This window comes from Halichoeres trimaculatus, unplaced genomic scaffold, assembly GCF_033239565.1.
Source record: "Halichoeres trimaculatus isolate MK-OKI-2021-1 unplaced genomic scaffold, fHalTri1.1 fHalTri1_scaffold_10, whole genome shotgun sequence".
In the NCBI taxonomy this organism is placed as follows: Eukaryota; Metazoa; Chordata; class Actinopteri; order Labriformes; family Labridae; genus Halichoeres; species Halichoeres trimaculatus.
The window spans coordinates 26,189,093-26,202,439 of NW_027437187.1; the positions used below are offsets into that span (position 1 = coordinate 26,189,093).

Below are 13,347 nucleotides of genomic sequence, written 5' to 3' on the forward strand. Positions count from 1 at the left end.
TCCTGGCCTCTGCATGTGTTTGCTGATGGTAGAAAAATGCTTGGTCTCTCTAAGTAATATCCAAGTCAATACAGAGCTGCTATTTAGAGCCATCTTTACTCAGTTACTTAATTTATGATCTCAGTTGAGGATATTTTCCAGATGCTTTGATACAGTTTTCAAAAACAAAACTTCTTATTGTTTGTGGAAGTAAAAGTAACACCACATGACTGAGCTGTAATCTGACATTTTGGAAACAAATGAATAAGAATGCTTGTAAATTTCATCCCAATGACTTTGTCAAAGTGGCTTTAAGTGTTTGAGTCTCGTGTCCATGTGAATGCAGAGGGAAAAAAGACTCAGGAAGTTGGAGGAGAGCTCTTCAGGCCCCCGAGGTGTGTAGCAATGTGCGGAGAATGACAGAGGTAAGCGGGGCTCTCCTGGGACAAGAGGATTAGTGTGGAACCATTACCTTAGCCCCGTGAATCACTGCTAATGGCTTCAGTGAGAGGCTGCCGTAGTACAGACGTAGGAGACATTTAGATTGAGACCTCGAGCGCCATAACGACTCAGTTCTGCAGCATATTTCTCCTGTTAGCGCAGTGCAGAACAAGCGGTGACATCTTAGTGTACAGGCTGACTCTGTGTGTGCAGTCGTACTCCCCCACCCTGAGGCGAAATGAGCAAACACCAGCAGATCCTTAAAAATTTATTGAAGTTAATGTAAGGTGAAATCATAAGTGATATAAGAAAAAATAAATAACCCTTGCATAGATCACAGACCATGCCTTTGTCATCCTCGGACAAACTGAACACATTGGAGCATAATCCTTGGTGAACACAATATGACAATGACGGTTGGATTAGGTAACACAATCGGAATTTGGTTTGCTTGTGGATGAAAAACAGAGCAGAAGAGTTCAACAGTCCTTTTTGCACTTTGCTCCAAAATTCTCCCTGCTAGAGATTAAACGCGTGTTCTCGACAGAGAAGCAAAACTTCTACACATTGCACTCCTAACACGAACAAGATTTTCTCATCTTTGGCAAGGAAGTCTTAAACTTCCCCAACCTTTATTCCCATTTGGTGCCTCCTCAGCAGGCGGAAAGCAGTCCAACATCAAGACCTCAAGCAGACAAGAATGCCTCAAGACCAGTGTGTTACAGAGGAGGGTGTGTGGCGTAGGCCCTGCTTGGACATGATTGGCATGTTTCCCACCACACAGTATCACTACAGTCTAGACTGAGAGAAGAACAGACAAAATGTCACTTGAGAGAGCGTTTCAGTCCGAGAATAGAGATAAAGTTTGAGAAACTAGCCCTTAATGTCCTAGCTCACACTCAGAGATTAGCCAGCACGACCTCGATCCCGCAACGTCACTTTGGGGACGAGGTCAGCGCTAAGGTGCTTTAAAGAAATCCAGCAGAGGACACGTTTCCCGTCTACTTCTGAACAGGGCCGTACAGGAAGCCTTGGTGCAGATGAAAGCAAGGGTTTCTTTTTTTAAAATGATGCAACTGTTTTATAGTTGATCCACAGTTTGAAAGGCAAAACTCATGCAATCGTCCATCGACCATGCAGTTTTTTGCGATTAGTAGGTTTTTGTAGAGATACATTATAGCAGTAAGGTTCAGCAGTGGTGAAAATGTGGACATGGTGATTGAATGAATCCTGTTTTTTGTTTCTCCAAACCAAAACAATGTGTTTGTTTTTTAAAATAGTACACTTCTTGTTCAAATCATTTAGTGTATAGCAATTGATCATAATACAGTAGTTTCAATATCATGGCTTGCCAGAGGGATATATTGTCTTTGACATTCCAGTATATGGCATGTTCTTCCTAAATGTGCCACCAAAAAGAAAAACAAAGTAAAGACACACATTAAACTAGTTTTCAGTAAGTAATTGCAGTATATAGTGGTTACTTTCTCTACCTTATTGTAGCTAAATTGCATTTTGTTCTCATGACGTTTCATGTTTTTTCTTATAGTTTAATTCGGTTAATGCTGTCATTTTTTTTTAGATCTTGTCACTCGTGTTTGTTTGCAGAAGCCTAACACCTAACAGTAAGCTAAACAAATGAATATGTAAAACATTTTAGGCACCTTCTCTGACTTGCTCTCACAGCTGATCAGTCCGATGAACTGAAGATAGATCCTCTCTAAGTGCATTATGGGCTGTTCCTTTGGGACTGCCTTATAGGTTCGACTGAACCCTTCACAGCCTTTGTTCCCTGACTGCAAAACAACTCCAGTCCGACCTGCGCGTGTGTTTAATGGGGACTGACGCTATTACAAAGCCTATATTTGGATTTTTCTTGGGTTTCTCTCAACACAATGTCAGCCTCTACATTTGACCGTACAAAATCACAGCACAGAGGAACATAAACAGCCCTGTTGTGAGTTATCCGTCAAGTGATCGCATTATCTTTGACATTCAAAATAGATTTGTTTTCCTATTTTATTTATTTTTTATTACAAAAAAGCATCTAAGAAACAGGTTATCTGTTATTCTATTGCTGTTAAGAATGCATGTCTCTTTTGGGTAATTGAATGCATAGCACCATCCATACACTCCCTCCTTGTGTGAGGGATCTCATTTATATTTTCTTCACTTCACCCTCTGCTGTTTCCTGCGGGATATGTCACACACATCTACTTTCAAACATCACTTGTATGAGAGACTTGTGACGAGAGCTAACTTTTCCTGATAGCTGCATTAAGAGACTACAACTTTCTTGTTTCATCCTATAAGTGGAAATATAACATATGGTTAGGGGAATCATTGGTGTCCTTCTACATGAGAAAACCATTACAAATTGAAAATCCCTGACACGGGGCTGCATCTTTTTTGCACTCTTGATAAGCCGCCGACTTCTAGCAAGGCTCTTAAATTTCCACCTCGCCTCAGTCAGACACTCCTCAGCAGTACAGTACATAGATCAAAGGAAAACAGAGGCCTAAACTAACCAACCAGCCACTGATAACAGAACGTAAAAATAATAAAAGGATGAAAAAACACTTGTTCAAAATAATTATTTTGTGGCTGTAACTAAACAGTGGTAGTCTGGTGCTAGCACCATAAAGAAAAAGTAATTGCACCTAAAGAAAAAGGCTATGACATTCAAGTAGCACTGCAGTGGAGCTTTTTTAGAAAACAAGACTTTGTGAGGCAAGTGCTAAATTAAAAAAAGGATACAGCACAGTACAAAGTCATACTATTGTTGTGTGAAGTGTTGAAGGATGTACAGTAGCTGGAAATTTTCAAGTAGCTATAACAATTTGTCCAAATCTACCTGCAGTGAGCCTCTTTATAACTATGCTGAGGACAGCGCGCTATTTTTAAAACATAATCATCACAAGCAAGAAAGTGTTTAAGCAACAAAACAAAATGATTGTGCAAAAAAGTCGGGCGACACTCAGCTGTGCATCATAATGCCCACAGATCGCAGGACGACATGACTTAAAGTATTACATCACTACTGTCTTTTACACATGTATAAGTGTTTGTGTGTGATTGTGTGTGTACGTGTGTGCTGAAACACATTCAGGTGTGTTTCTGTGACACAACAGTAACTTAACATACCATTGTTTCAAAGAAACCAAAAACAGTCAGTCTCTTCCTGTCAGGAGAGTCAAACAATCTCTACAATGAATGCTCTGATTGTGCGTAGCTTTAAGTGAAAAAAAGGAGTGGGATTGTGGTACACTATGCCGTAAGTGCTTGTGTAAAGGCTATGCTTTGGGACTCTCACATTCAATGTTGCATGACTGCAGTTTACACTTAAGGTTCCATTTTGCATTATGGTATAGGAAGCCCTGCATTGAAGCTTGCAGCTCTGCAGCAAGTTTGCAATGACCTCACTGAGGTAGAGACCCTGAAAGGATGCGTGGTGCACGAAACAAAAAGAGACGTAAATAAATTATACTTCAAACCTACAGGTATTCCCTTTTAAATTGGATCGGTAAACATGCAGATACAATACATTGCTGCTTAAGGGCATAATTAAGTGCGTGACGGCATGAAAACTGGGTTGTGCATAACAGCCATGGATCATCTTTTTTTGACCACAATCACCTGCTGTTTCAACCTCGCTCATCGGCATCTTTAACATCTTAACCAACAGTGTATCAACACGAGAACAGAGAGTAAACCAGCTCTTCCTGACCTCACAAATCCCATTGTACACAGAGGCACTTTCACTGGTCCTGTTGGTGAAAGGGATAAAGGCACTAGCAACTAATGTCAGGATAGTTCTCCAAAGAGAAATTTTGTATTGATCCTTTTTTTTAGCGGATCCTAAACCAATAGATACTAAATTTCGTTGTGGAAATGGAAGCATGACTAATGATATGTTAACTTTTCCTTTTTCAAAGAAGGTCCATGCACTGCTTCTATTGACTTAGTACTGTAATTGGTGCTTGTTATGGTTATATGCATTTTTGATAATATTTAGTTTCTTCAACTACTTTTAATTAGAAACTCTGCATCCTTAAGTTGGGTTTGGATATATTTCATCGCAATTCAGAAACATCCAGGATTTGATTTCCTTAGTTTCCCTGACAATAGGGCACTGCAGAGTGCCTGAATTGCAACAAGCTGTATACTCATGTCATGCATTAAATATACCAGGATACAAAAGTACCTTAGTCAATAGACCATAATGCAGGTTACTTTTTTCATGCTATGATCTCATTTATGTACTGTTCCCTTAAGATTTAACATTCAATTTCTATACTTCTAAATGATTAGCATTTCAAAGTGAAAACTCATCCAGTGCACTCAGAATGAAAACTGATGAGAAAGGGGGGATGGAGGCAGGTATCTAAAAGAACATCCTTTCCATTGTGTGAGATATGTCTCATGCATGCCGATATCAAAATGGAAAGTCTCTAATCATGCTCGTGTGAAGCTCACTGTATCATTGTGCTGTGTTGCGTCTAAAGGGCATGGCATTGAATCACTTGGTGATATCACAATTATAGCATCTGCTGGAAAACAGCAGCATTGCAGATGTCTGTGAAGCGTGTAGATCGCCATCTGTTTACATCCAAACAAGAGAGATCAGTCTTCCTCCTATAAGGTGCTTTGCTGAATAGTAGATCCTTCGTAGGGAGCCGGGGGGAGAGAAGATGGGGGATGGGGGAGGGAGCAGGGGTCACCTAACTTCTTGGCGCTTACCACTCGGCTGCAGATGCTTGCATGTCTCTGTAGACTTTTCTGGTGCATTGTGCAACTTGCTGAAATGTTATCTGTACTCCATGCATAAGATTTTTAATTATCACGCCGTCTTCTGATAAGACAGCATGTACGCTGATTCCTCCAGGGAGTCATGTATACGCGTAATAATTAATGTTCTCTTTTTAACTATATACTTGTAGGATCAGAAGAATTAATTATTCTATCTACCTGTCATATACTCTAAGATCTTAGTTTTTTCCTTCCTATATAGCTGAGCATAGTTATAGGCCTAATGCCTTTGAGTGCTTTGGAGAGGTGAATGAAGCATTCCTAACTGATGGTCTACTCCATATATGACAGTCCCAATGAGATCCCAAAGTTCCTAACTAGTGTCTAAACATCTGTAAGCAGCTTGCTTTTATTTACACAGTTCTGGTTGGCTATAGTGCAATTTCCAGTTCTGAGGTTTGCCTCCCTAAAGTTGTCAATGCTATTGTTTATATCTCCATCGATCTCCATGTACTCTGACTTGCTGACGGTGGATGAACTACGGCGGCTGGAGTTGGTTTCAGATGGGATGTTGGGGTTGCTGACGTTGAGTAGCTGAGCCTGCTCCTCTCCTTCTGTCTCCCTGTGGTAGAAGTAGTTGAAGTTGGACACAATAACAGGTACTGGGAGGGCAATTGTCAACACTCCAGCGATGGCACACAAAGATCCTACGATCTTGCCTCCAATAGTGACTGGTACCATGTCCCCATAGCCCACAGTTGTCATGGACACGACAGCCCACCAAAATGCATCTGGGATGCTGCCAAAGTAGGATTCTTGCTCCTCTGCCTCAGCAAAGTAGACAGCGCTAGAGAACAAGATGACTCCAATGAACAGAAAGAAGATCAGCAATCCCAGCTCTCTCATGCTGGCCTTGAGGGTCTGCCCCAGAATCTGCAGTCCTTTGGAGTGTCTCGACAGCTTGAAGATCCTGAACACCCTGACCAGACGGATCACCCTGAGAATGGCCAGAGATGTTGCCTGCTCCCCCACTCCCTCGTTCTCTGGGTCTTCAGCCAGCTCAGTGCCGAGTGTGATGAAGTACGGGATGATAGCCACTATGTCGATCATGTTCATCATGTTCTTGAAGAAGGCCGGTTTGCTTGGGCACGCAAGAAATCGAACTATCAGCTCAAAGGAGAACCAGATTATACAGAGTGTCTCAATGACGAAGAAGGGGTCAGTGAGAATATTTGGCTTGTAATAAACAGTAGTGTTCCCAACTGTCACCATGCGACCTGCTGGGTCCTCTTTGAGCTGGGGTAAAGTCTCTAAACAAAATATGACTATTGAAATCAGGATCACCATCACAGACACAATGGCAATCCCTCTCGCAGTGCCTGAGCTCTCCGGGTGCTCAAAGAGCAGCCAAATCTGTCGCTGGAACTCCTTCTCAGGCAGAGGACGCTCTTCCTCCCTAATGAAGCCCTCATCCTCACGAAACTTCTCCATGGCATCCACTCCCAGCTCATAAAATTTGATTTCTTCTGAAAACATATCCAAAGGGACATTCACTGGTCTTCTCAGCCGCCCTCCAGACTGGTAGTAGTAGAGGATGGCGTCAAAGCTGGGGCGGTTTCTGTCGAAGAAGTACTCATTTCTTAGGGGGTCAAAGTACCGCATACGTTTTTTGGGGTTGCCCAGGAGTGTTTCTGGAAACTGGGAGAGAGTTTTTAACTGTGTCTCAAACCGGAGACCGGCTATGTTGATGACCACCCTTTCACAACATTCATGGTCATTGTGGTCTGGTGGATAGGTGTCCTGAGGGTGGCCAGGGACCGCCAGGGTCTCTTCCATGTTATCTCCTGCTACCACGGTCATTTTTGAAGGAGGAGGAGGAGGAGGTGGAGGGAGAGGAAGAGGAGCTTTGTTGGGATATTGGTTAATCGGACTAAGCAGGCATTCAGGTTGAGGAAACTTTTCCTCTCCGCAGCTTCCCACACCCCTTAAATAGTCGGAGAAGTCCCCAGATTCAAGGGGGGGCTGGCTGGTTGCTCTGCCTCAGTGCGGCTCCACTGCGGTTCTCGCTGACTTGACCATTGCTGCTCTACGGTGCATCTGCTGCTGCTGCTGTTGTTACTGCTGCCTCTGTCACCCAGAGAGGGAGGTAGAGGGAGAGAGAAATAGAGAGATGGAGAGGAAGGAAATAATGGGATCAAACGGCCAAGAAATCTGATGGCTCAGCATTTTTTGCAGCTTATTTATTTGCTTCCCTCAGCCTGCAATTAGTGCAGGTCCTGTGAAGTGACGGTAAAAACAAACACATCTAGGAGGAGTTTCCACATTATTTCTTTAATTTTGGCATTATGTAATGCTCGGTGGCAAGTTTATGATGATTTTCTGGTACTTCTAATGATCTGGTCCACACTACATGACATTCTTATGCTGTCTTCCACATTCATGATACTTCTGTGCCTGAGTTCAACATATAACAGAAGGATCTGTGTCTTAAACATGCATTGTAATGATGTATTCTACGACACACTGGCCAGCCTGAGTTATGATGTGACGCATAGCTTTTGATACTGATACCAAATCACGTTTCTACATCACAGCTTATGAGTACTGCAGGGCGAAAGATGCTTAAGTCATCTGTTAAATACAGAAATACAGAGGCAATGCAGTGATTGTTTTAAGCCAACAAGGAAAACAATCACATCGATGTGTATTGCTTAAGTCAGCGTTTTTGAGGCTTACCGTGAGTTGCTCTTGTAGGTCTTGAATGCGTCTTGTCCTCGAGCAAAATCATCCAACGGCAGGGCACCAGTGGGTGTCATGTGGCAACTTTACATTGCACCTAGCAGAAAAACATGCCCAGAGCCCTCCATCGCCATCCTAACAGAGGCGATCACGGAGAGATCTAAACATCTTCAGGCACGATGAGATCACACGGGATGAAAAATCATGAGGAGAGCCTGAGATGGAGAAGCTTCAGCCCCGGGAGTTGCTCACGCAGCGGCACGGTGGTGTGAGCAGCTTTACAGTACACTGCAGGAGAAAATCTTGCGCTGCAATTCAGGAGGGGGAGATACAGTAAGGGGCAATAAGCGAGCTCTTGGCATTTCCAGACATCACTGCATCAGCAGGAATCTGCTGCTTTCTGCGAGTAGACAGGATGACGCGCAGAATGTGTTTCAGCTCGAGCCAAAAACAAAAAAAGAGAAAGGAAATAAATAATAATTCAGAGACGGGAAAAAGCAGCAGCGAGGTCCAAATGTTTTCCCTACAATGTCAAGCAAGTTTTGCTGTGTATTTTACATGCAAGTGCAGGGATGGTGAGGGAAAAGGAGAGAAGGGGAGGGGAGAAGGAGGAGGAGGAGGAGTTGGAGGGTTTCGACGCAATGCAGACCGGCTCTACTAAAGCACGCCGCCAGAAGTTCTCCATACACCACAAAAACAAGAGCGCTCGTGTGCCAGCACTGGCGCAATCACACTGCAAAGAAGGACAGAGAGGAGGCCTAACAAAACCTCTTAACTCACAGTTTGTAAGATCTGAGATCATCTGTGATTAAGAAATCGATCCCATCAGCTGTTTATGAGAGGATGTGTCACAATTTCACCCTGTCAATCCAGGATTTAGGGGTTTGGCGGATGTTAGATGCAAGTTTCAAGGGCAGATAATCTCCGCATCTGAGCTTTTGTAAGACCAGATCTGATTGACAACTGTCATTTTTTGACAGTGTGCAGTATGAAATGTGAAATCATCCTCCTGTCTGTGTGGATGATCACAACAAATAGAGCTTGCATCCTGGATGTCTCCCACTCAATATGATGCTTCATTTTAATCATAAATGTTCCCAAACTTCACTAATTGCTCTGCACGACTTCAGGAGCACTGCATAATAAAGAAACGCAGAGATTTTTGGCATTAAAGCGCTCTGCAGCGGACAGGGGGGGATCAGATTCAGCACCAAGGACAGCGTAGATGATTAATTTACCTCAGAGGAGGACGAAAAGAAGCGAAAACTCATCAGCCTTTTTCCACAGAGTTACAGAGGAGAATAGCTTTACGCTGCTGACTGTGAGGGTCAGCAGTGTGTGTGTGGGTGGGTGTGTGTCTCGGGGCCCAGAACACAGACAGGGTCAGAGCAAAACTGACTCATAACAACAAACTCCTGTCTTTCCAAAATCACACATTCAACACAAAATCAGGTCAGCAGAGCTCAGTTTTTAAAACGAGCCTCCAGCCTAATAACCTCTCCATTTATCACAAAGACGTTTTATTAAGTTAATTGCTTTCGTGGCACAACACCCACTGTCTGCTCCTGCGCCTTTTTTCCATCATTCAGCACCAAAAGTGATAAAGTGAACGGAATTAATTAATGCGCATGGATATTTACTTTCTTCACAACTTGTTCGTTTTCTGTGCGACTCATCAGAGTTTACTGAGAGAAAACTAGTGAGTGGTAATTTTTCTGGTTCATCATTTATTTATTTTAAAAAATTAAGTTAAGTTCACATACATGTTTAAATTATAAAAATAAATGTTTTATTACAATTTAAAATTCACAATGAACCCAGGTCATGCACCACTGCATCGTAATGTTCAGGGCCATGTTACAGCGAGCTGCAAGTTAACAACACATGAAGTTGCCATTCTCACTTTGCATCAAAAGCTGCAGAAGAAAATAGAAGAGTCTGATTTACATAAAGCATTTACACAAGGCTTTTATAGAAGTAAAGCGTGGTCATTTAAAAAGCCTGCATGTATGAATGTTGTTTTTCTTCTACTGATGCACACAAAGTCCATTAAGGCAGATTTCCCATTGTTAAGTCTCTGCAACACTAACAATTGACGAAAATCCGTGAGAAAATGATCCAGTGCTCTGCAGAAGCAGGGAATCCCACGCTTGTATTTCGTTGCTATTTTCATGAAGGAATAAGCCTCACCTAATCGTCTGCCTCCTGCAAGTAAGCAGAAAACAAAGCTCATTGTATTAACAGAGGAGGCGGGCAGCGAGGCTTCTGTTGGAGAGGATAGTTAACAATCCCAAAGCATCCGGATGAGTTCAGGAGCTTGTCTCAGGGGGTTTCTGTCTGAATCAGGTGTGAGCAGCTGCAACAGTGCAAAGCTGAAGTGTTCACATTGCGAACAGCAGAGCCTAAATAGGAGTGTTGTCGTCTGCAGGGTCATTTATCATCCACAGAGTGGCGCTCAGAGCCCGTGTTCTGGCTGCTGTGATAAGGGACCATATTACAGGATCAAGAAGTATAATTTCAATTTATGAATATGGCACTTAAAGAGGGGTTAATACTGCAAGGGGGAGTTTACCCACAATTCATCACTGCACTGTCTGGAAAAAGTCATTTCTGAACTGATTTCAAAAAGTTAAAATCATACAGACAAATTAACTGGCAACACTTTGATTTTGGATGGAACTGACTGAATCTGTTTGAAGATTACTTTAGGTGGTGTTCAACCATGCGTCCTGCTTTACACTCAGATGACACCGACCAGTCTCCACAGAACAGCAAGTGAAACACACACAGAGACACACTAAAGGCCTCCACAAGCCCCCAGTCTCGCAAACTCATGTGTGTCAGGGAGATGGATGTCTTGGTTTATGTGTCAGTGTCGGTCTTGGCTGGGCCTATTGCGTCATGTGTGCGCTATGACGCACGGCTTAGTCCCTCTCTTTGGCTTTGGTTAAAGTTTTGGTACATTGAGAACAGGCAAAAAGCAGCCTTCCCTTGTCTTTTTCAGACTAGAATCAGTTTCTTAATATTTTTTTCTTTGGTTATTTTAAGTTTTAGCTCGTGGCTGATTATGTCCCATGAAACCCACATTTTTCACATATTTTGGCTCCTTGTTTGAGGCTCTCAGGCACAGCTCTCCATTAGTTAGTTTTTGTTTTTGACCTTTAGCCCCCACAACACACAAAAATAAGAGGTTACAGCAATGCGAGGAATGATTTTCTCTTGTAAAGTAAGTTGAAGGAGCTCATGTTGGTTTTTACCAAAGCCTCATGTTTGGATTCCAATGCGTAAAACAGCCCCACATCTGACCCGAAGGAGCCTGACTTTATGTCCACTGGAATAAAACCCACCAAGACTAAAAATAGTTTACAAACAGCTGATTCTACACATCAGTCAGTTTGCCTGTGTATGTCTCATGTGGGTTCACGTTTGAATATGTCAGAGTTTCCAAATCGTCGCTTCCTTGGTAGGACTGAGTTTTGGAGAGCGACGGGCTGCTTTTGCTTGAATCACTCTCACCGAGGGTGAGCTGAAGCAGCTGCTGCACCTGCTCCGGTGGCTGTCCACAGGTCACATGCACGTGCTGAACATTTTCCTCCTCCTCGTTCTCCCTGTGATAGAAATAATTGAAATTTGACACAATGACAGGTACAGGTAGAGCTATGGTTAGCACTCCGGCGATGGCGCACAAAGATCCAACGAACTTTCCCCCTATGGTAGAGGGATACATGTCTCCATATCCAACAGTGGTCATTGTCACCACTGCCCACCAGAATGCGTCAGGAATACTGGTGAAAACAGTCTCGGGGTCTTCTGCCTCCGCGAAATAAACAGAGCTTGAGAATAAAACAACTCCAATGACGAGGAAGAATATTAGCAGCCCCAGCTCCCTCAGGCTTGCGTGAAGAGTTTGGCCGAGGATCTGGAGACCCTTGGAGTGTCTTGAAAGCTTAAAAATCCTGAAAACTCGGACCAGACGGATGACCCTCAGGATGGCCAGAGACGCCGCCTGCTGACTGCTGCCCTCATGCTCGGCCAAATCAAGGCCCAGGGTGATAAAATATGGAGCTATCGCCACAACATCGATCAGGTTCATGATGTTTTTAAAGAAAGCTGCTTTACTTGGGCAGGAGAGGAATCTCATGGTGAATTCAAAGGAGAACCACACGATGCAAAGTGTCTCCACCATGAAAAAGGGATCAGTGAATGGGCTGGGGGCGTCACCGGTCGCGCTCCCGTTGGCGGGACTGTCAAGTGGTGCGGTGACTTCTCTAAACTCAGGTAGCGTCTCCAAGCAGAAAATAATGATGGATATCAAAATAACCATCACAGATACAATGGCGATTATCCGTGCAGGTCCTGAACTCTCCGGGTACTCGAACAGGAGCCAAAACTGGCGCTGGAACTCATTCTCAGGCAGTGGCCTTTCCTCCTCCCTTGTGAGGCCTTCATCATCCCGGTAAAGCTCTATGACCTCCTCATCGAGTTCGTAAAACTTTATTTCCTCAAAGAAAATATCCACAGGAACACTCACAGGCCTCCGTAGCCGCCCTCCTGACTGGTAATAATAGAGGATGGCGTCAAAGCTGGGCCTGTTCCTGTCAAAGAAGTATTCATTTCTCAGTGGGTCAAAGAAACGGATTCTTTTACGCGGATCTCCCAAAAGTGTGGTCGGGAACCGGGCGAGTGTCTTTAGCTGCGTCTCAAAGCGCAGCCCTGAGATGTTGATGACCACCCTCTCGCTGCACTCCTGGTCCGCAGGCTCCAGGTCAGCAGCATCTTGCAACAAAGGGGTAACGACCACAGTCTCGTCGTGGTTCTCCTGAGACACCACAGTCATCTTTTTTTACCCCTTCAAGGGTAAATCCGTCGCTCACCTCCTCGGTGCCTTCCTCTTGCCCTTTTGCCCGTGTGTCCTCCCCACTCTCTTTCTCATGCAGCCGCCTGAGACACAGGAAAAGTCCCTCTTATTTAAAGAAAAATATCCAGAATCCGTGTTGTTGTTGTTGTTGTTGTTGTTGTTGTTTATTTACAGCGTCCTTTTGTCAGATTAGAGCATCTGAACTGCCAACTTTCGATGGTACAGACAGATATCCACTTGTATGAGCTCTACCGATGGCAATGGCTATCATATTCACACCATTTTAAACTCCAAAGCCCTCCCCAAGTTGGAAGACCAGATGACACTTGCTGCTGCCGCTGTCCCTCTCACACCCGCTCACTTCCCTGCAGCAGTGCACTGATTTCAGAGTAAACATGCAGCCTTACAAATGCAATCCTCTCTGTTTTCTTGTGCTTATCATCAGAGTCTTCAGGCTTGTTTAGTTGAGAGTATGGTCCGGCAAGTTTTCCCAGATCCGGAGTCACCTCAGAAATGGAGTCTCTCAGCTTGCAGGTCTCTCATTCATGAAATCATGGGGCTATTCCTGTCACATGGGGGAA

General features: G+C 43.8%; 2 protein-coding genes across 2 annotated transcripts; both read right to left on the minus strand.

Annotated features, from left to right (window-relative positions):
• Positions 1 to 675: 675 nt before the first annotated feature.
• Positions 676 to 8,499, minus strand: LOC141796527 (potassium voltage-gated channel subfamily A member 1-like). The gene is made up of 2 exons (XM_074677703.1): positions 7,906 to 8,499; positions 676 to 7,296 (listed from the first exon to the last, which is right to left on the minus strand). Exon 2 carries the CDS (start codon positions 7,027 to 7,029, stop codon positions 5,554 to 5,556), a length of 1,476 nt encoding a protein of 491 aa, XP_074533804.1. The 5' UTR covers positions 7,030 to 7,296; positions 7,906 to 8,499; the 3' UTR covers positions 676 to 5,553.
• Positions 8,500 to 11,287: 2,788 nt separating this feature from the next.
• On the minus strand, positions 11,288 to 12,745 carry LOC141796579 (shaker-related potassium channel tsha2-like). Its single transcript, XM_074677786.1, has one exon. It carries the CDS (start codon positions 12,743 to 12,745, stop codon positions 11,288 to 11,290), a length of 1,458 nt encoding a protein of 485 aa, XP_074533887.1.
• Between the last annotated feature and the right edge of the window lie 602 nt (positions 12,746 to 13,347).

Coding starts and splice junctions, on each gene's coding strand:
- LOC141796527 (XM_074677703.1), bottom strand. CDS start 7,029: ATGACCGTGGTAGCAGGAGATAACATGGAAGAGACCCTGGCGGTCCCT.
- LOC141796579 (XM_074677786.1), bottom strand. CDS start 12,745: ATGACTGTGGTGTCTCAGGAGAACCACGACGAGACTGTGGTCGTTACC.